We start from the raw sequence: 24,323 nt of genomic DNA, 5'->3' as shown, positions 1-24,323 counted from the left end.
GGGGGATCTACCCCGCACTCTTTTGGAGGGCGACAAGCTATGTGCCCTAGAATGGACGTTTTCAGAAACGTCCATATCTTCAAGAGACCCATATTTATTAAACAATTGAATTTTATTTTGTGACCCCTTAGGAGCTCTGCCACTTTGTTGCTTTGAAGCATCAGACTTAGGTTTGGGTTTAGTTTTAACAATTTGTTGTCTATCAGCTGTTGAATGAGACTCAGAGCGTGACTGTGAAGATGACTTATGATCAGAGGACTTTGATGTAGCAGGAAGTGATTCCTCAGTCTGGGATGATATAGCAGGGTATAAAACCTGTGGGGAGTCGGAACTGACCCAAGTCAAGGTAGTTTGGCATCCTGTGGATGATTTTGTTATTTTAGAGTTGGATTCAGATGATGATTTTGCTACTGTAGCATAACTTTCTAGAAGGTCAGATCTCTTCACCAGTTTCTTTGCCTCAGAAAAAGAGATATTTTGGGTGAACTTTATTTTGTTAATCGCCATTTGCTCTTTCCATATTGGACACTGTTTTGACGAAGATGAATGGTCGCCAGAGCAGTTAGTGCATTTTTTAAAGTCACTGTCACAATCTTCTGTTGTGTGTGTCTTCTCACCACAGTGAGCACACACAACAGACAATGTGCAGGTAGATACACCGTGTCCATATTTCTGACATTTAAAACACCTGAGCGGGTTGGGGATGTAGGTTTCAACTTGGATATTGCAGTAACCCGCCTTTACTGATTTGGGAGCATTTGGCAATGAAAAAGAAAACAGATAGGTATTTGTTTGGATTGTTTCATTGTTTTTTCGGGTGGAAAAGCGCTTCACATACAGCACACCTTGAGCCTTCATTTCGCATGCTATATCAAGCTCGGACATGTCAGCAAACAACCGATCACGATCTCTGACGATACCTTTACTTGTGTTCAAGGTCTTGTGAGCAGAGACCGTGACCGGAATGCCCACAAAAGATTCAATGTTCATCAGATTGGTTGTCTGCTGTTTCTTGCCACACTCTATTAGTAATGCACCCGAACGCAAGCGTCTAATGTTCTTGACATCCCCAGCAATACCTTGAATGCCCTTAGATACTGTGAAAGGGTTCAACTTCAATGGTGTCTTGTCCAGAGTCTCATTAACGAGGAAACGTGGCCAATACTCAATCGATAGAGACGGTCTATGAGAAGTATCAACGGGATCAATTTCAAGTGGACGTTTGGTTTTTTTGGGGGGTATTTCATAAGCCATGATTGGTGTCATATGATTCATCATCCGAGCTCCCCACCCACCATGGAGTATCACAAGGACAATGCTAAAGCAAGCGGGCCTCCAGCTTGCAGCACCAAGGATACCCGGATGATATACTCCAGCAGAAGAATTAAGAGATTAATAATTCTACCAGATTGGCCCATGAGCCACCGCCTTCTGGCATAGGGCTCTAGGCAAATTACAGAACAACATACTTCAAATTCAAAATGTTTTAGATTATATAGTCAAGTCCAAATTTACAACGATTCCAAATGATATATGTGCATTGATAAATATAATAATGCCCCATGCACAGGGCTTGGCATGACCAGCCGATTGGTCGAACCGGGCCTATTCGACCACCCGTCTAGGCGAAGTCAGGGCCGAAGTGGTGTATTGAGCAACAGGAACACGGTTGCAAGCTCCTATTGCTCTCAACCACCAGGATCCCCTCCTCCGCCGACACAGGGCTGCAACCCACGGCAAACGGGTTGGTGGACCAAATATCCTCCCGGGTCCACTACGGGGATGTCGGTGAGCTCTTGGCGTTACCCAGCACCCACCACGAGGAGGTGGCTCGCCACGGGTGCCCTGTGTCATTTAAATGTTCAACTGCAAATCATTTTTCATAATATGTTTGACTATCAGTTGCAGTGTTCATGTTAGTTACGCTGCATTTTTCAAGCAATAAAATAATAAAAACATGCAAAAGGTAGTTTGCGTGCATGTTTTGAACACACAGATTCTGACCATAATCTTAAAAAGTATGTTAAAACAGCAACATGTAGAGAAAGCAATAAATATTGAAATTATTGAAGACTTACTGTAATGAAAATTTCACACACAAAACATTTGGACTACATATTCATAATTTTATTTCTGCACGCACTCATACAAGACCTACTGCGAACACTGTCTAGGTCTGAGTCTAGATCACATTCATCACTATTAAATTGAAGTCTTTTCTTCTATATAGTCTTCACCATTGTCAGATAAAAATTCAAGCCACATACTAGAAAGAGTTGTCACAACATATTAGGCTGGATCTACCTCGTTACATTCATCAGACTAATTCCTGGTCTGAAACATAAGGTCCATAATGGCTCTAATTCTAAACATTTCAGCTACACTCGGTGTTGAGACGGGCTGAAATCTGATCATTGATTGAACTAGGTTGGCAACAACTGATAATGACTTTAATCAATCATAATTTCCTGCATGCTAATTCATTACCTGGAATTACATAATAGCGATAATCATACCAGATTGATTTTAAAATATTGCACGATCAATTGATCCTGAGGGTCTCCATACTAGAAATTAGAGGAATTAATTAGCCTTAGTTATCATAAAGAGAACCTCCAAACTACATTGAGATGAGATCTTGGAGCAAGTGTGTGGGTGAGGAAGACGCTGAGTAGTTAAGTGGTCAAGTGAGTGGTTGAGTGGTTGAGTAGTTGAATGGTTGAATGAGTGGTTGCGAGGTCGAGTAATTAAATGAGAGTTTAAATAAGTTGTTGAGTGGTCAAGTGAGAGGTTGAGGGAGTGGTTGGTTGAGTGAGTGAGTGAGTGAGTGAGTGAGTGAGTGAGTGAGTGAGTGAGTGAATGAATATAGTTTTATGATAAGCAATATACAGTCAAGTCTTGGTAATCCAACATTGTTCATTGCACAGCAAATTATTGGGTTTACTAAATAAATGAGACAGCATTATGTGTATCCAGTTTGTTACCAACAAAAGCTGATTTTCGGATAAACAGAGATCGGATTAACCAGACTTGACTGTATTTCAATTATGCAATCACAGATTGACACCAGAAATGGACACAGTGTATCCAGGTCAAACTCTAACTCAGGTCTTCAAGGCTGAACACTAGACAACCTCACCTGCTTCCAATATAATATGATATACTTAGTAATCAAGGCTGACACAAGCCGGGGCACTTGTCATTTATCCTAACAGGCACACCATGACCACCACACCTACAAAGCAGCTACCTTGTCAGATGTTATCATTGTCCACAGTAACTAACCTGTGATGAGTACTTTGAACTGTGTGTTGTCCTGTAGTGGAATAGTTTCTCCATTGACAGTCTGACTTCCCTGAAAACATCAAAAGAAAAAATATAACCACATTGTTCTCACGTTCATATTGACATCCAACCAATGAAACTAACATTTTTGGTACTAAATCAAAGTCATGAAAACACATTACAAAACTGATGAATTGGTAAGTTTCTAACAAGAAGACAAAGTCATTAATATCCCCTGGAATGGCAAAATACTCTTCATGAATGTGTCTACAAGTTATGACTATGTAAAAATGTTTTGACATGTACACAGCAAAGTGAAAGGAGAGTACTGAAAGATTCAGCTCCAGAAAGGAGTGCTACCATCGAATTCAAACTTGCTGCAATTGAAACACAAAACATATTTTATTCAGAAATCCAAAACTACCAAAAAGAACCAGTTCACAAACAGACCTATCTATGTGCCAAGTTTGCTAAAGAGAAAAACCCAGAAAAGGTAAATACAAAAAGCAGTTTTTCTAAATATACGGAGCAGCAAAAGAAATACAACACTGGTTTCTTGTCAAATTTTAAAATTGAATACAATAGCAAAAGGAAATAGAAACATGAACGATTACTTTTATGAAATTTCATTTTTTTAAAAATTGCATTTTTTTTGCTGTTCAGTATATAGGTGTCAACACAGCGAGCTTCACAGACAATTTGCTAGTCCTCAATAAATCGTGAGGGAATATGGTTTTATGTCACTTTCAGCAACATTCCAGCAATATCAAGACGGAAGACATAAGAAATGGGCTTCACACAATGCACAATGTTGGGAATCGAACCAAGGTTTTCGCCATAATGATCGAAAACTTTAACCACTAGACTACACCAATGCCCCCTCAATAAATAACTTATGACATCATGTACACATGAATGCTACACAAGCACATCCCATTCTAGTAGCAGGCATCAAGAAAACAGTAGTCTCTTTGTGGAATTGGCCTATTCTTTCAAGGAATGGAAACTTCAATGCAAAAGTAATTCCTTTACAAAAAACACTTGTTATGTACACATGAGATAAAATGATGATAAGGTTAATGAAAAGAAATATCAGCATCAGGATTAACATGATTCAGTTAAAGACCAAACAGTATTTAAAAAAGACAAAAGGAAATGAGGAAAATGAAAAAAGACATTCATGAGAAAAGGATACAGATACTTATCGTATCAACACTGCCCCCAAGAAATGCTTTCTTAGTGCATGCTTGATGCAATTATTTCCCATTAGCGCCAGATATGATGTGAACATGTGGAAAATATGCAACATATTATGCAATCAATCTGGATTTTTCTGCAAACATGCATGGAAATAATAAAAATATCAGAAACTCTGTGTATGTATCCAGCCTTTCATTCACAAATATTTATCTATCGATCAAAAGTGGGTGTCATATCTAAATGAATTCATGCCAGAACAATACTGAAACTGTCAGTTCAAAAATAATTTTTAAAAAATATATAACAAGCATCAATAAGGTAAGAATTCCCAGCCACAAAATATCACATCAAACTTCCAGCTGAAACCTTCAGAGTGTCACAGTGACCTTGAAAATGACATAAAGGTCACCAAAATCAACTGGGCCCTACACCATCTCTAGATGAAGCTTGTTGTCAAACATGAAGAAATTCCAGTGACCAGTTCTTAAGATATCTCGCTGACAAGCTAAACGTATGTGAACATGCAGAAACCTTCAAAGTGTCAGTGTGACCTTGAAAATGATGTGTAGGTCACCAAAATCAACTGGGCCCTATGGCATCCCTAGATAAAGCTTAATGTCAAACAAGAAAAAATCCAGCAACCAGTTCTTGCTGACATGGGTAAAATGCTAAGCCCCTCTGTGACCTTGAAATGAAGGTCAAGGTCAACAAACCTGACCAGCACCTTTCTCATACTGTGATGATCCTAGGTACCAAATATGAAAAGACTGTGGGCAACCATTCTTTACTTATTTCATTGCATATAGACAGACAGGTGGAGCCTAATACTATATATCCCGCTGTGTGCTAAACGCATGGCGTTGGATAAAAATGATTATTCATTCCTACATATCAAAATGTTGCCCCCAAGACTCACAATATTGAAAACCCTTTAAAAAAATGTAAATATGCCAAACATATGAGACCTTTAAAGTTTAAAGCTTGCTGCTGTAAAATTTCAGACTAAATAAAATATTACAATGCTGGCATACCAAATTTACAGCCAGCCCCACCAGATGCAAATGTGTTAGTGTGTTTGAAAAAGAAACAGTAAATAAATTTAAATCCATTTAACTGACATTCCTGGTCTGAATATATAAATCAATAATTTGACATATAGTGTTATACTTAGTCAGTGTGAATTATTTCCTGTAGATACAGTTGGCATCCTGCATCTCCTGGGATCCCAAGTTTAAAGTCTACGTTGCTGAGGACACACGAACGTAAAGATCTACATTGTTTTAGGAGACACGATAGGGATGTTTTCCTCTTTTAAAAATCTGCTTTTGCCAGTTTATGAGATAGAGCCGTGTATCATGGCTTAGAGGTGATACAATATGTCCTGATAACTGTTTAATGATATAAGATGATATATATACAACGAAACTATTAGCAAGGAACCTGTGAGACATAATCATTTTGCTACAATGTTGCTGATATGATACATACGCTGATACAACTTCTGAAATTAGAACAGATGTGATGGATAAAATGACTAAGACTTTATTTCGCATACAACAAAACTTGTTTTACATTAACAAACACTTAAAAAGCTGTTCATCTAATAGAAATTCAGCATTTGAAGCTTGAGAAAGTACTGTCAAACACATTCAGTATACCCTGATTTGATGTAAATAAATATGAAAGTGAACTTTCCCTTTGGAAGTTGTGTTTCTACACCAATACTTTAACAAACAACTCAGTGTAATATATATCTGAATTCAGAATAACTGAAAAGAAAAAAAACCCTGCTTTCTAAGTTTTATCTTTTCTTTCTTCACTTTCTTAACTAGCTACATCGTGTAGTTGTTAATTAATCATTTGAAATATATTTCAATCACTTCAAGTATTCTACAGTTTGAAAATGTTTAATTTCTGTAACTGAAACACCGAATGCATTAATTAACAAAAATAACAGATACAAACAAATTCCTGTTTTAGCTTTCTTAGTAAATTACGTAAGTAGTATCGAGACATATCATCTCCTATGGGCAGACATCGATGTATCATGGGCCCTCATGATATATTGCCTAAATGTGATTTGTTACACACTGCTGTCACTTCTGTTTGTAGAACTATTGGTATCTTTACCAGTAAACGTGACAGAGGTATAAGTTTTAAATTTTAATAGTAAGAGCTTCATGGGGATTTTCAAGTTGAATTACAAGACTTGGTATCAATGCTCTAAATAAATAGTATTATTTGGCATCGACTATTGATTTTTCGACTGGTTAAAGGTCACTAGTATCTTTATGTGATCAGACCTGTAACCTCATATACTCTGTGTAGCAAAGCAGAGCACTGTAAGTTCTTAGTCACTGGGGTTCGAGATGAAAGGCGTGTGTTCAATCTTACATGTCATACCTTCATGGTCTTTCGCTCTACCCACCATTTTTATATTTTCACCGTAGCTTACTTATTCTTTCATAATAGGGTATTCCAATTCTTTTAACACTCTTAACTTTCTTTCCTATTTCTTGAATTTTGATGATTTCTATAATCCATTTGGCGTAAAAGCGGGCCAATGAATTGACTGTTCCTCTCTCTGCACTCCTCCCTTGTAACATTGCTCCCTTGTAACAAATAGTGAACTGTGTAAAAAATTAAATGATAGTTTGCTGAATAACTTTTTTATTTTTAGGACAAATTCTGCAAAAATATCACAGAGTTGGTCAGATATTTTGATTATTATCAGCTTTCCATGGATTGTATGTTAAGTAGTTTTTGAGTTAGAATGCAATTCATTGGGCTACTTTTGAGCCAAGTGGACAATTAGTGAGTGAGTTTAGTTTTCTGCCACTTTTAACGATATTCCAGCAATATGACGGGGGCAACACCAGAAATGTCCACATCATACATATGTAGACAAATGAACCCAGACCTTCGACATGACAAGCAAACACTTTCACCACTAGGCAACCACTTGAGATACCATATCTACCCAAACTAGGTATGGATAGTTAAACGTAAAAAATGCAAGATTCTACAGTGTGATGACAGCAAAAACACAATAATTAAGACAGTGATATAAAAGAGGCAGTGTATTCTCAAGAGATGCAGACTTAGGATTCCACGATACATGGATAATTCTATATATCTACAGCATGTGGGCTCGTGCAATCCCAAAGCAATGAACTGAAAGGGGAAAGCAGGATGACAATGGTATGTTATACCGGATTACCTATCCCAGGGCTGTAGTACAACCACAGCCATTCATGAATCACAATATTCTAAATTGTGTCAAGTGATAGTTTCCTCTGGCCTACATTTAGCTGCTGCAGGGTGCAGCAGGACATGTTTGTTCAGAAACCAGGACGTGCACTCATTTTGAATAATGTGGACACATGGCCAAACCAGCATGACTATTTTTTGCATGATAAATGCTACAGGAAATTATTCTTCATTGTGTGAGTTGCTTTATGCTGTTTCCATTTCCTTTTCAATGATCAAAAAAAAGAAAAAAAGGACAATACTTCCGCTTATGACATTCTATACGTAACACATATAATCCTATTATATTTTCTTCCTAGACCTTCTCGGTGGCCAATAATCAGAACCAAATCTGGAGTGAGACAGGTTTTTTCTAGCCTTTCTCAGAGGCAAATATTCAGCCCCAAGTTTGCAGCAAGACAGGGTTTTTTTCTTGTCTTTCTATCCCTTCTCATAGGCCAATACTAAAGGCTAATGCCAAAACCCAAGTCTGATGTGAGACAGTTTTTTCTTTTTTTCCAGTCCTTTTCAGGGGTCAATACGTAGAAATTAGACCCAAGTCTGTAGTGAGGCTGATGAGGCTGATGGAAATGATGATGAAATACATTTGATCTGTTTAAATATTTTCAAAACCCATTCCATTCAAGTTTGTTTCAACAAAATGCACATGGTACTGGAGACTTATTCAGCCTCATGCCCACAACTAGGAGACAAGCTTGGAGCAATGATGACTTAGTCTACTCAAGGATCTTTTCTAAGCAACGAACATGGAGAGCTCATGAACTATACTGCTCAAGGACAAACTCTTGGTGACAACCCTTTTCATACTAGAGACATATTCTGCTTAAGCATCTCCTCTGGGAGACAAGCATAGCATAATAGGTTTATATTCTGTTCAAGGACCTTTCTTCTGGGAGATAAGCGTGGCATACTAGAGACATATTCTGCTTAAGCATCTCCTCTGGGAGACAAGCAGAGCATAATAGGTTTATATTCTGTTCAAGGACCTTTCTTCTGGGAGATAAGCGTGGCATACTGGGGACATATTCTGCTATAGGATCTCCTCTGGGATACAAGCATAGCATTCAAGGGGCATATTCTGCTCTAAGATATCCTCTTGGAGACAAGCATGGCATTCAAGGGACATATTCTGCTCTAGGATCTATTCTGGGAGATAAGCATGGCACACTGGAGACATACGCTGCTCAAAAATTCCCTTTGGGAGACAAGCATGGCATAGTGAGGCAATATTCTGCTCAAAGATCCTCTCTGGGAGACAACCATAGCATACTATATTATGCTTAAGGATCTCCAAAGGTAGACAAGCATGCTGTACTAAGGACTTCTTATGCTCAAAGATATCTTGTGGGAGATAATCATGGCACACTGCAGATAATATTCTGCTAAAGGATCTCCACTGGGTAACATGAATAGAGTACTGGGAATCTGTTCTGCTCAAAGGTCTCGTCTGGGAGATATGTCATCTGGGAGATATGCATGGATTACATCGTAAAGGATCTCCCATGACAGCTGTGCATGGAGTAGTAATCAGCTTTTCTGCTCAGAGATCCTTTCTGGGAGACAAGCATGGATTACTAATCAGCTATTCTGAAAAAGAATCCACTAAGGGAGAGAAACATGGAATACTGCAAAATGTGTCCTGACCCTGGACTGTCAGGTGGGAAAAACCCCCTTGGGACAGTTTGCCTCTTACCATGTCCCAAATGAGATAATCTCTGTCACATTCAACACACAGTTTCAGTACCTTTCTCCTTAGATTGGGTCTCTTTATCTTGATGGTAGGGCTTGCAGCAACCATTTCTCCAGCATTGCCTTGATAGTACTTGAAGCAGATCTCGGTCACAGCTGGAATTGAAAATGAAAGAAGGCAGGGTAAGCTTCATCTACCTGATGTCATCTGGCATGATGTGGGATCAAACAATTGACTTTCCACTCTAAAGCAGATACTTTATCCACTACACTATGTAGAGGTTAAAAGTAAAAACATTCATTACAAAACACAAAAACATCTGACACATATCAGTACAAAATGCTGCCTGGGGTGGGACTGGACTAATACCCACAATAGACAAATAAGCATGCTAAATGAATTTGCTGAAGGCACCCTATGTGTTTTTACCAATTCTTAGCAGAAATTGTAGACACTGTAAACAAGGGGCACACAGGGGCACACAGAAATGTGTAATATGCTTCAAAATCTGAAGCAAAATCAGTCACACTTGTCCTTGTCTGATCATTCCAGAAGAGCAGGTCTTCAAACATCTTGACCCTGCTTGAACCAAAGTGGTGGAATTTCAACAAAGACTTTGGGCATTTGGAGTATATTATCTGTAAATTTGTACTGTATGTTTAAAAAAATAGTTCTACAATTTTCTGCCCCAAATTTCACCATGATTAAAGTAGTCAAATACCAAAAAATAAACAACTGACCATCACTAAAGTTGTGGCTAATGGCCTCGAAGTCCCAGTGGATCTGTCCTGTTTGTCCTCCATTGATGCCACGATTCTTACAATCCCAGAACTTGGAGGAATCGGTCTCACCTGTGAAGGAAATCAGTGTTCTTGAATCATGAATCAAAAATAAATATTTTTGAAAAATATATTCTCAGTTCAAAGGTGAGTCATCATGATCATGCAGTGTTCATGAATAGTGTGTGACCATCTGAGAAATCTGACAGATTTGCCAACGGTCTGTTGGAAGTCTACAACACACCTGCCCCAGTCTCCAACTGTATATTTCAGAATGACTTTGACAGAAGTAGTCACATATGTAATATATCTCACAGTGATTCTCTTTGCTCTTCATGAACATGAGTCAAAATGACTTGTTGGAACTTGAAACACTGAGTCAAATTTGATCAGTGAGTCATTATAGTTTGCTTTGTTTTTATGAAAAAATAAAAACAGTTTCAGGTTTTACATGTATCATGGATTTATATTTCTAGATGTCTGTCAAGGGACCGTTCATAATTTATGGCTAGGGGGAATTATGATGAATTTTAGAGAGTTGCGTGTATGATGTGAATGGCCTCCCAAATTAATGTACAAAGTGACATCAATTTAACTTAATTTAATTCTGCAAAACGAACCTCTGTTTGCTGTTTATAAATTTTATGTTTGTTCATAATTTCATTGCCAATTAACAACAATTATAAGACGTTAAATAATGCTAAATTTGAATGTAACTTAAATTTTTATTCTATGGGTCCTGTGAATTTTCAGTGGGTCAGACAGAAATCTGAAATCTGATCCAATATCCTGTTACTTTGAAACATCATTCATGAACACTGACCATGATCTTATTATTCTTAGGGTACAACCTCAGGGCATTGGGGACACAAGAACGTTCCCCACTATATTTTCAACTTGGGTACTGTTAACCTTTGTAGTCATTATTAGAATTCTATTATGCAGTTAAAATATTAAACTTTGTATATATATATCTTCATGTTCAAAAGCAAAAACCAGGTGGATTTGAAAGTCATACGGTAGATATACAGAAAGCTAGGTTATCTAAAATAATTTTGGAACCTGTTTATACTTTGTTTTCACCAATATTCACCTGCATCTTGACACTTAAAACACCTGTGAATGTGAATATTCAACATGCATGTTAGGGAGAGAAAACAGCCAAGATGCTCTCTAGTTTAAACAAGAGTCATCGGAATATGACATATCCCCCCGGCCCCCCCATATTTGAAAGGACAAATCATCTGACAGTTACTTAATGTCCTTTTAGAAATGAAGCCCATCCATCCATTTTGAGACTGAGCCCGAACTGTTTCCATGGAAACAAGGAAAAATAAATATGCCGAAACTTTATAAATAGCAAAAGGCATGATCTTGTAGTCTGCCTGAAATATCTGCCAAGTTTTGCAGAAAAATGTTGTACAGTTTTTGAGTTCTGCTCTGGAAACAAAGCCCATCCCTAAGTCTAAAACATTTCCATGGAACCCATGAAATTAATAAATAACAAAAACCCGTAAATAGCAAAAGGCACCACATTAGGTTTTGATTGATATATCTATCAAATATCTATCAAGTTTTGCAGAAAAACATTTAACAGTTTTTTAGTTCTGCTCTGGAAACGGAGCCCATCCCTCCATTTTGTGACTAAATCCAAAATGTTTCCAAAGAAACCGAGAAAATAATAAATCACAAAAAGCTGTAAATACCAAAAGGCACCACAAGTTTTACTGACAGATATTAAGAAGTTTTTGAGTTCTGCTCCGGAAACGAAACACACCTCTAACTTTTGAGACTAAGTCTGAAACGTTTCCATAGAAACCAAGAAAATAAGAAATCAGCAAAACCTGTACATAGCAAAAGGCACCACTTTAGGTTCTGATTGATATATCTATAATGTTTTGCAGAAAAATATGGAACAGTTTTTGAGTTCTGCTCCGGAAACGAAGCCTGCCCCACAACTAGACTAACACCAAATGTTCCATGGAAGTTTGGTCTAAAAAAACTGAACGGTTTCTGAGTTACACTCCGAAAACAAAATGATTACGGACGGATAGATGGACAGACAGACGGACAGACAGACGAGGCATCGCCATATCCCTGCATTACATGCCGGGGTGATAATGACTGAAGACAAAATATTTGCATAAAACTTCAACCATATTTTCCTACAAACATCTGTGGTTTATAAAAGAAAAATTAAAGCATAAAATAATTCTTTTTGCAACACCTTTGATGAAAACCAATAAACAGTGATGTCTGCAACATGGTAATGTTTGTTTGGTCTTTCTGATTTACACAAGTTCAAGACCAGTGATATGTGGTCCAGAACATGAGTAAGAGCCTGATCTTACCCTTTTTAAAAAAATGATAATAATTACAATAAAATCACAAAAAAAACAAGCATTAAAAGAAAAAGGAACTAGGAATCTTAATTTCAGTTTCGCTTAGGCAGTATCACAGAAGATATCAAACTGTACACCAGATGTTGGCCTCATGGCAGCCATGTCTGAAGTAAAATTAAAATATTGCTTGTAGATTTTAGACACATTACAACTGACATCATTCATACAAAGTAGCAGCTCCATATGCAACCTCATTTAAATACAAAAGAAACAAGATACACAGGATTAAGACATTTTTGTATCAGATGCACACAGCGATCTTCCTGTCAGTCCTGCAAGTGTTGAGTGATAATGATGTTTGTACCTACACCAAAATGCCACACTCACTGCAATAAAGAAGTTGACTAGGCATAGAACTTGGTTTTCCTAACTTAAATGGTTGTTCCCAAAATACCATTGCCATTGAGAACTGTTTGCTGGTCCATAAGAAAAACACTTGATTCAGACATGCTGCATAGTGTTGATGCTGAATACAGTTTTGTGTTAAACACCAATATTCCAATCAGGTCAGCTATTCACAAGAGAGACTAAAAAAACATTGGTGAAAAAAAATCCTACCCAACAACATTGATAGTATCTTATTTTAGCTCCAGGCAGATTAAGACTGAGCACAACCTGATCATAAATTCTATCTTATCTCAGTGAGGTAAATCTAGCCTCTCCCACAGACCCTGAAACAAATACATCCATGAAAGCCCATGTAAGACTAGAAGGGTTCCATTTAGTGCTTTGTAACTTTCACCGGTGCAACCCACTATTACAGAATGCAACACAGAGATTTCTCCAACTTGCACGAAGTACAAGTCAATTTTTTGAGTGGGTGAGCTTCCGAATAAAACATTTAAAAAATTCAATAGCATATTTCTCTTATTACATATTGCAATGAAAGTAGCACATTTAAAGGAATTTGCATGGTGCAACTAAATTTTATCTTAGGTTGCACCTGGTGCAAGTAGGTTAACCTCTCCTAAACTCAGCTCTCCTAGAGTATGTGGCAAGTCTAGATTGCCATAGTTTCATGATAAAGTCATTCGGCTCCTTTTCATTAAATTTATGAGTATGCTTCATGAAACAGTGATATCTGTAAGAGGGACAGAAGGGAATGTGTGACCAGTCTTCATCACTTGGTTGGCCTTTTGTCATGTTATGCCATTCAACAACTCATCAAAATTTGGGCTAGAATTCACCTTTAACAATCCATGGTTGTAGTATGAGGAGACTAACGTAATCTGGTAGTCAGGTTCACTGACTTTGTGGTCACATGTCATATCCCAAATGTGTGGATATATCCTTGTGCTCTTGATCACTGGATTGTCTGGTCTAGACTTGATTATTCACAGAATGCTGCCAAATAATTGGAAGACTGATGACTGTGGTGTTAACAAACAAACCAAACCAAAGCCACACAATTATGTGGATACATGTTCATGACATTAATCACATAAATACTACCTTCAGCCTGGAACATTGCTGAGAGCAACAAAAAACTGACAAACACTGAATAAGCATGACTGAATATGTATCGAACAGCACTTTTATAACTAGCTGTATTCTAATCTATATATACTATTACAAAAATGTCAGGGAAATTTGGATTTATAAGACTGATAAAATACAAATGATGAAGCAAAGGAGGAAACAGATGATAAAGAGAAATTAATGGAAAATGTGACAATATATTCCATTCCTATGGCAATGTTTCATCGGGGGAAGGATACATATTACTTTTGCTCACATGCTTGGCTACTGGTAAGCCAGCAAGATGGAATATCCCGTCCTTTTTTTTAAACGCTTTATGTAACACACATTAAAGCAAAACTGATTTGAATAAACAGAATCTAATAACCTTGCCTGTTTATCATTCATAATTATATTCACGTTAGTTCAGAATCAAATATTTTTCATCTCCACTCACATAATAGTTGTGAAAGTGAAAGAGATATAGTCAAATAAAACATAATAAATCTAAACCACATTACAAGTACCATTTTCCTCCACATACTTCAGAGTCGGAGTCAGAGCTTGTTCCCAGTAAAAGACCATAAGCCCAACATACATTTTAAAAATACAGTGTCTTCAGGGCACAGTGACCTTTTCGGGGTTCTTATGATAATCCTTTCAACATTAAATAGATATTAAGCAACAGATTTTACAGTAGCTAAGTTAGCATTCTGGAGAAGATTAACTACAGATTATAAAGAATAATCATTTGTAACCATACTTTTTGATACTAGCTCTTAGTTCAGTGTTCATGAATAGCGCCTGACCCTCTGACAAATCTGGCAGATTCACCAGTGGTCAGATAGAAATCACCAACCCACCAGCCCCAGTGTCTGACTGAATATTTCACAATGTCAATGTGTGAAGTTGTTATTTGTGGCATGTGACCCTTGTTTGCTGTTTAAAAATCTTGTGTTTGTTATCATATAATGTTAATAATTTCAATGCCAATTATAAGAAATGTCAAATCTGAAATGTTTGTTTATCGTTATTCTGTAGGTCCTGTGAATTTTCAGTGGGTCAGACAGACATCTGAAACTTGAAACATTTGAAACATCATCGTGAACACTGTTAGTTGTGAATACAATTCACACTGAACAATGCATGGAACTATCTTTAGTGTAGTTCATGTCTTTAAATTTACATGATGTAAGATTATAGTCAGTGGCAATGTAATGGCTTGTTTCTACAGCTATCTAAAATTGCTAAAATATCAAACAATGAATACTACCTACTTAATGGGTAGTAGTACACTAGATCTATTGTAGATCAGTGCTCATGACATTAAGCCCTTGATTGTCAGGTCTGAATGTAACTACAGTGGAAGCTGTCTAAACCGGCACTCACTGGGACTGGAAAGATAGTCTGGTTTAGACAATGTGGTGGATTGTAGAGCTGATGATAAATGTACAAGCCATGGATGGGACTGAGATTTTATGCCGGTATAGGCAACTTGCTGGATTGGACAAATGCCGGTTTCGACAGCCTCCACTGCATTTAAACACTGCTGGCCTGCTGGAATACGTCTGAGTGCTGGGATACAACAAAAGCAGCTATTTAACTTGCATGATGTGGGATTAGCAGCAGGTCTTTTCACTAGTTCGAAACCTTTATCTTGGTGTCCTTAAAATATGTCTACTTGGCCTTGCCAAAGATCACAGGTTTTAGATGATAATTTAAGAGTTGAAAGATAACTTCAAGCTGCGGCTATTTCATTGATAGTGGATTTAACATCTCACCATGGAGATGCTTTGTTGTCATAACTAAGAGTACTAATTGACTGATCTACCTAATTCAAACAGTGCAGACATCAATGCTTGTTCAGCTGTTTGCAGACAGCTTTCTTACAGTAATCCTTTTGTAAATGCAACCATCGTGACAGAACAGAATAGAACAGAGCATTTTATTCTCTAACTCCTCCCCAAGTGGTACATGAGAATATAATGAGATACAATTTAACTTAAATATACAATCAAGGTGGTGCTTACTAAAATAGGTAGATAAATTATCATCACAATTCCTTTACAATTTCATTAATTTGACAAGGCATTAAGAAATTTAGCGACATTTAAAAAAATTTTTTTATCGAAATAACCATTCAAGTTTAAACAGGTTTGGCTTTTTATAAAAACATTTTCCTATGTACATCATCCGTTGTGGGAGAAGAGCTTCACATTTGAAAAGGTAATGGAATTTGTCCCCAACAGCCAGAGAATTGCAAAGTTTACATTGTCTATTATATCTAAGAGTGTTGTACCAGCATCCTGTTTCTATCGGTAAATTGTGATGTGATAACTTAAATCTAAGAATTAGACCATGTATAGATTTAGGAAGGAAGAGGTAGTTCTCAAAGCATAGATTGTCTTTAAGATTTTGATAAATTTTCCTTTCTGACTTGAAACTAGTTAACCTTGTCATTTTTGCAAATATTGGTCTTTGAGCATTGTTTCTACTTTTGAAACCTAAACTTCTGTTGAACTTAGGAATGGGTATTCATTAATTTCTGAGAGTCCACATTTATCTAAGATCTCTGAGTGAGTGAGTGAGTTAATATTTAACGTCACATCGGCAATATTTCAGCCACATTGTGACAGAAACATAACACTGAAATGGGATGTATGTGTATAATAAAAATCTGTCGACAAAGGACAGTAAAAAAACTAGATTATCACAGAAAAGAACGTAAAACTAGTAATTAGACCTAAAACAGCTTATCGAAAGAGGACAATACAAAATAAAAATGGGCTATAGATTTCTAACAGTTGAAGGTCGATCACCATACTAGGGATCACATACTGGGGACTTACAGAACTTTTGCTACCTGCATGGACTCTAGCTGGATTTACATCATCCCCTCAGCCGTCAGCAATTAGGGAAATCTAACCATACAGTAAAAAGACACTTATTCTACGATTAAAAAGGTGGAAAGTTTGAATTTACTTTGAATGTTTTTTTGACTTACCTACCCTCTCAGATGATGATTTCATTGTTAAAGAGTTTGTTAAAGCTAGTTTATGCCAAAATTAAATTATTCTTTTATATATCTATATATTAACATATAGCGGATATCTTCCTAATTCCCCATAAAGCATCACACTAGGAGTTGAGTTTTGATGACCACACATATTTTAGAAATTTCAAATAAATTTTCTCTATTATCGATAGACATTCAAAACCCCATATTTCTGATTCATACATTAATAATAAGGACTATCACATTATTGAAAGCTAATATCAAACAATCGGCAGATTCAGATTACGACCTTTTTCAACAGTGAAAAAATTGCTTTGGTGGCATTTTCCACTAAACTTATTATTGTTGTTACAAACCTTCCATTTCAATGGAGCTTGATACCAAGATGAGTACAGTCCTCGACAATTTCTATGGGTTTGTCCCTATAAGTAAAGCATAATTTATTCTTTGATTTCTTAGAGGGACCACTCACAAAGACAGCTATTTTGGTTTTAGACAAACTTTTAGCGCCCACTGTGGACGTAATGCAATGCTCATATACAGTTTGCAAAACTGATTCTACAGTTTGACATCAAGTCAGGCTAGCTCTGCTTGAAAGTTACTAGCCCAGAAGTAATTCACTTGTCCAAAATCTGAAAAAATCTGTAAAATCTAAACAAAAGATTAGAAACAGGCAAAATACCATCATTTATCCGGCCAGTGTATCTTAATTTAACAAGTTGGATAGAGTGAAATATATTTAAAACATGATCACATGAAAGCTCACTAGGCAGTCAGGCCACTGACAGTGGAATTTTACTAGCCCAATTGGATTTTTGCAAGCCATGGGCTAGCTGACCACTGGCTTTTTTGCACACTGGGTATGTGGGAGAGTAATTGGAGAGCTGGGACCAGCACCATGTGTTGGTTTTGGGCTATCTTCGCAAAGGTTGAGTCAAGGTAACCGAACATTCAGATATCTGTCTGACCCACTGAAAATGCACAAAACCCACAAAATAAAACTTAAATACACATTTCAAAACTGATATTTCTTATAAATGGCACTGAAATTATTTCCAAATGTAAACTTAAAATACTGCAAACAAATGTGACATGTAACAACCTTGGTCAAAGCCATGGTGAAATATTGAAAACTGCACATGGGCTGACGGGTTGTAGACTTCTATCAGACCATCGCCAAACCTGCCAAATTTTGTCAGAGGGTCAGACACTATTCGTACATACTGATTGGACAGACGCCTGTTGTGAAGAGTATGTAGAGTGTACATAATGATGTTTTAACAAAGTTTTAAGGTAGGAGTGCACTGAAGCATGAAAACTGAGTTCAATCTTGCAAGTTCAATCAATAACAGTGGCCATGACAACAGAAACACTGGAAACTGCATGTGTATGTGTGTTCTTCACTAGTTCATCTTGCCCACTGACATATCAAACTGCTAAGTGCAAAATAGGATGTAGATCGTTACAAAGTCAAACAAAATAATCTATATTTTGCCTCAGTACTGATCGTCATTCAATTATGTTTATAAAGAATTAAAATTTAGTTTTCCTCTATAGCTTATAAATCATGGGTGGCATGGAAAAGATCTACACAAATGTAATTAGATCTTAAGCTATAGAAATGTACTCATTGTTTATGAACGCATCACACAAACATGTAAAAACTAAAGAGAAAACATTAAAATATTTGTTTTTCAAAGAATATAATGGGACACGCAGTCATGTCTAGTGTGCCATGCTACTGACAGATTTGCAGACACATCTCCATCATGTAGCCAACTCCGACCAGTCTGGAGTCAATTTTGAAGCTAAACACTTCATATGCAGCTTTCAATTCATTACTTTCATGAAATACAGAATTAATATGTTTTTCATGTAAATTATTTTGCAAATGAAACTTCAAATCAATAGAAAACACCATTTGCTATTGATAACCATTCATTGATGTTGCTATACTGCTTTCTATGCATTAAACATGTTTAAATTATGCAAACTGGTGTTGATGCCTATAGTGTTAGATGTACCCACAGACATAAACACATGATCAATATCTGTAAACTTGGCTGTTACACAGAATAATACTGTGCAACAAATAGACTACGAATATGAGAGAGAGAGAAAAAGAGAGAGAGAGAGAGAGAGAGTTTTTATGCTTCTCTTAGCAATATTCCAGCAGGGGACACCAGAAATGGATTTCACATATTGAACCCATATGGGGTACTGAACTTAGTCTTCAAGTTTGACCAGCGAACACCTGAACCTCTAGGCTACTCCACCCCATCCGAACACAATATGCAAAACAGACACAATACATAAAACAGAATATCATTCTAATAATATGACAAAAGTGCTGGAAAATATACTCAGCATGAAAACTTATTTTTTATTGCATCTACACTAATTTCATGTATATCAAAGCACAAAAATGGTAAATAGGAAAAATTACACACTTCAAATCAAACTATTTAAATACAACTGTTCTTAAAACCTTAAAACCAGTACAAGCCCTTTAGAAAATTTCAACCATGATCAATTTGGAAATTTAACTCTCAAACAGTATCACTAGTTTATTAAAATCTGACAAAACCTCTGAAGAATATTGTGTTGGATAAACTCTGTAATCTGTCAATAGGTGCAGATTTTTCTAATTACTTAGTGCAAGTGAGGTATTCAGACAACCACATCTCATTTCTTTATTTTGAAAACAAACCAAATGGGCAAGTATCAACTTAAATGGAATAACAACATGGGTATCTGAGAATTGTGCTGAAAATATCTTAAACTTTGAAAAAAAAAGGCGATTCATTTTGAATGTTACTTTGTCTAATGGGCCACATATTCTAGTTTTATTTTGTCAGTAAGAAACTGATTTCAGTGATGTTATGTCTTGTTGAATATGTTAAAAGACAAAGGTTTAGACTTATTCTAACATCAAAATATGTGTTTGCCTCTAATATGGCAATGTTCCCTGTTTCTAAAGAAGAGTGAAACATTTATAACATATTCACAACTGTTTAGATGCCTGAAATGACTTTTCGTCTGCATAATCACCCAATGGAGGATGTCGACAAAATTGAAGATACTGGGTGCAATGTTTTATGAGAATTTGTGTTCACATAAGTTCTAAAAGTGTTCAAAGTGTCAGTGACTGGTGTCTGCGTAATTCCCCAATGTAGGTTGTCACTAAATTTGAAGACATTGGGTACAACCGTTCATGAGATATTGCGTCAACAAGAATCAGGACGTATACATGGATGCTGCTTAGTACATAATCCCAATAAGCAAAAATCTCAAGATCCTCTTTGATGTATTTCTTCAGCATTTGTTTTAACAATTTCATTCCCAAGTCTTTGAATGTCATTTAGAAGTGTAAATACATAAGAATGAAGATTTTATGGATATCAACTTCTTTATGAGAGAACACAACGTTTCGGAGTTAATGCTTACTCCTTCATCAGGTGACACAACGTTTCGGAGTTAATGCTTACTCCTTCATCACCTGATGAAGGAGTAAGCATTAACTCCGAAACGTTGTGTTCTCTCATAAAGAAGTTGATATCCATAAAATCTTCATTCTTAATTTCATTCCCCACCACACCATAAGATCAGGTACATTCAGGACTACTCATCATTCATAACTATCATACAACTTCAAATACTTTATACAATCACAATATGACATCGTACCAGGTGATGTTGACATCGTAGCTCAATAACCTGAACTTAACCTCTTTGTGTTGATGTAAGACCGTTACATATCAGGTCAACAAAACACCAGCTCCGAATGAGCTGAAGGGGTGTTGAATCAAATGGGCAAAGTGTTCAACTGAATGGACCCTATCCATTAAATATATAGGTGTATGAGTGACTATGAAGTCAAATGTACCAAATGAAATTATGCTTACAAGTTACACTATTAAAGGTACAAAGGGTGATAAAAAAATATTATAAGGATTGATTTTCACATTGTGTAAGTTCATTGGAGTATGAACCTTGCATGGTGAGGGTCAAACTTTCACAGGGATGCCTGTCCTAAGGTTCATACTCTCTGGCCTTTACTCTCTGAAGGTTCTTACACAAATGAATATGATGAGCTCAAGCGAGAAAGAAAATTCTTAATTAAATATTCAAACTGCAATTAAAATACTTTTGTTGCAGCAATCTTGCAGAAAATACATTGTATTGAATCACAAGTAATTATCACCTCATCATTAACTGTCACCTGTGGTTACAATTACATTTGATAATCCTTTTGAGGAACGTAAAACAAAACTGTATTTCAGAATATTACATATCAAAAATCAATATCCTCTCATGATATGATCAAGAGACGTTTATGCTATCTTTAAATACAATAGATATGTTACTATTGTTAGGGGCATGCTTAGAATGAATGGACCTGTGAAGGTCTAAGGTAGAACAGGCCTTCAGCATGCCATGATTGCCATAAGAGGCGACTATGCATGTGGTAAGAAGCAAGTAATGGCATTGGGTGGTTAACCTCGCTGACTTGGTTGAGACATGTCATTAGTTCCCATTTGGGCAGATTGGTGCCTATGTTGTTGATCACTCGACTGTGTGGTCCAGATTCGATTACTTACAGCCATATAGCTGGAATAGTGCTGAGTGAGGTGTAAAACTAAACTCACTCACTCACTCACTTAGAGTGAGTGAGCATTGTTTTATGCAGCTTTTAGCAATGTTCCATCAATTCCACTATCACAGAAAGGGACATCAGAAGCCATAGTTCATACGAACACGATGAAGACATGATTTATGGCATCACTGACTACAATATACTGGTGCACAAAATCATAATACAGTAAAAAATCATGAAAAATTATCGGTTTCTTACATGAGTCATTTGGGGCTATCAACCACACATAAATTTCTTGTCTTGCCCAATCTTAGTATCAAGAGTTAGAAGTTAAGAAAAAGTTTTTTGTTTATGCCGCTTTCAGCAATATTCCAGCAATATCACATGGTGGACATCAGGAACTGGATTCACACATTGTACTCATGTGGGGAATCAAACCAAGGTCTTTGGCATGGCGAGTGAACACTTTAACCACTAGGCTACCCCACTGCCCTTGGATATTAAGAGAGGTCTGCACGTGTGTCAGATCAATGCCTATGGTGTTTGTACCAAGGAAGTCCCAAATGTGTACGATGAGAAAGATCCACTAACTTCATGCTGGTACTAGAACCCTTACCATTTATCCCAAAGGAACAAAGAAATAATGTCCCCTTTGACAATGGGATGTAGATCAAGTTTTTCAAAAGATGGAAGTATCATGTGACTAATTTGCGTAAAGGGAGAGTCAAAATTTGATATTGATGCAAACTTCAATTGGGGTGTAAACTCTGAACGTTATTATCATGAGTATAGCTATTGATGGTTTAAAATAAATACATTTAACTCCAGCAGGGCATTGTCTGGACTAACAAGAAAAAAGGGTTTGGAAAATATGTCTCGCATTTGCAATCTTGAGTAATCATAAAAAGGAAAGTAATTTCTAAAGTTGTTTACCTGCAGGAAAAAGGCCAATCCAATCCTTAGCACCGACATCCTCTTTGATATCCCATGATACTACAGCAAAGCTGTCTACTCCAAGGGTAAACTCAAACTTGTCAACTGTGAGCTTCGACCAGTTTTGCGGACTTATCAGATTCAAGTTGGAGTCACTGTTGCTCCTTTCCCTTAAGGGAAGAGGCTGTACATTGGAAAGAGCTAAGGATCTTGAAGATGGAACAGAAAGATCATCAATAGAACTATAGTCCGAGTTCTTTCTTGTAATGCTACCTTCCGCCATGCTGTCGTCACATACTACATGGTCTCTTTGATTCACGATCCTTGAACCAAACACCTAAATTTAGGATATCATGGTTTTTGTTTCTTGGCCATTCTTGTTGCTGAAGAAACAGTGTCTACTCCATTTCTCCTTAATTCTTCAGTTATAGTTTCTTCCTTATTGGTCAAATCCTGGGCCTCTACATTTCACCATCCTAAAGAAGACAAAAAGTCATTATGCTTACCAAAACACATATAACACCTGGAATATTAAACATCTGTTTGGAATTAATTGTTCCAGTATACTGGCAAATAAGCAAAACAAGGTAACTGTCTTAATAAATAGTTGGAATTATACAAGATGGATTCAGTTTTAATTGGCTGATGAAACATGCACAAGATCTCAATTGACTTCCATATACAAAATACAAGTATCTGATGTAAACAAAATTGAACATGTCCAACATTTATTTTTTCACACAACTACTAGTATCTTGGCAACCATCCATTTACCCCATGAAATACTATGAATTAATAACCATAATAAGATGAATCAAAATTTCATGATTTTCGTTCACACCTGACATCTAAACAAAGTTGAATTTTAATTATGCTGTTACAAAACAAGTCCATGAACATTAACACCATGCTTATCATCACCATAGGGATATTCAAAGGAGGATGTGTACTATTGTTACATGGCACTGTCATCAATCAAATGATGAAAATTTGCATATCCCAAGCTGGCTAATTAGTTAAAAGAAGTGTCCCATGAGTATATTTTGCCAAATCAGTTCATGTTTCATCAGAAGCAGAATTATAAATGGACATAAGATCACAACGTTTGTAGTCAAAACAAAGTAGCATTATGGTAAACACTCCCATAAGCACGAAAACGTGATAAACCTGCCAAAAGTACCACTTATCTGGAACTGTCAAACACGTCAAAACAAATGTCATGGAGTACAACAGTCCAGAGTAAGTTTATATAAATGTCCATTTTTACAGAAACGACAAAAATAAGGCCCAAAAGATTGCTGAATACTTACTTTTGTACCTGGGAACTAAAATAGCCACACAAAAATTGCTATCGGCCCCCTGTATCTGCGAAATCAATTAAAATGAATAACTAGTCAGCCCAACCCACTTACGTATTAGTCATAATTCATTGGCACAATACGGTCAAAACTACTTTAAGTGGACATTATACGTTAAACCATACTTAAATATTTTAACCTGCAACGAAACTAGTATAATATCATCAATAAAGAGATCAATTGTCAAAGTTTTCGGGACAAAATGTATCATTTCTCGTACCGTCCTCCATCGTGAACACGGGATTATGGGTAAATTAGATTCCCTTCCCTTTCCGGTATAAACATGTGATATTTCTTTAAAACTGGTTACATTATCATCTTATGTGTAGCAAAAT

The 24,323-nt window shown here is 36.6% G+C and overlaps 1 protein-coding gene across 1 annotated transcript in view; it reads right to left on the bottom strand.

Annotated features, from left to right (window-relative positions):
* The window catches only part of LOC137256305 (E3 ubiquitin-protein ligase HECW2-like), a 64,405-nt gene extending 40,167 nt beyond the window's left edge, over positions 1–24,238 (bottom strand). The window contains exons 1-5 of the mRNA XM_067794064.1: positions 24,209–24,238; positions 22,631–23,106; positions 10,186–10,296; positions 9,500–9,600; positions 3,286–3,355 (exon numbers count right to left, since the gene is read on the bottom strand). Coding sequence (XP_067650165.1) covers positions 3,286–3,355; positions 9,500–9,600; positions 10,186–10,296; positions 22,631–22,913 — 565 coding nt within the window. The 5' untranslated portion in view covers positions 22,914–23,106; positions 24,209–24,238. The remainder of the gene's footprint in view (positions 1–3,285; positions 3,356–9,499; positions 9,601–10,185; positions 10,297–22,630; positions 23,107–24,208) is intronic.
* Between the last annotated feature and the right edge of the window lie 85 nt (positions 24,239–24,323).

Source organism: Haliotis asinina, chromosome 11 (genome assembly GCF_037392515.1).
Source record: "Haliotis asinina isolate JCU_RB_2024 chromosome 11, JCU_Hal_asi_v2, whole genome shotgun sequence".
NCBI lineage: Eukaryota > Metazoa > Mollusca > Gastropoda > Lepetellida > Haliotidae > Haliotis > Haliotis asinina.
This window is presented reverse-complemented; position numbering and strand designations above follow the sequence as displayed.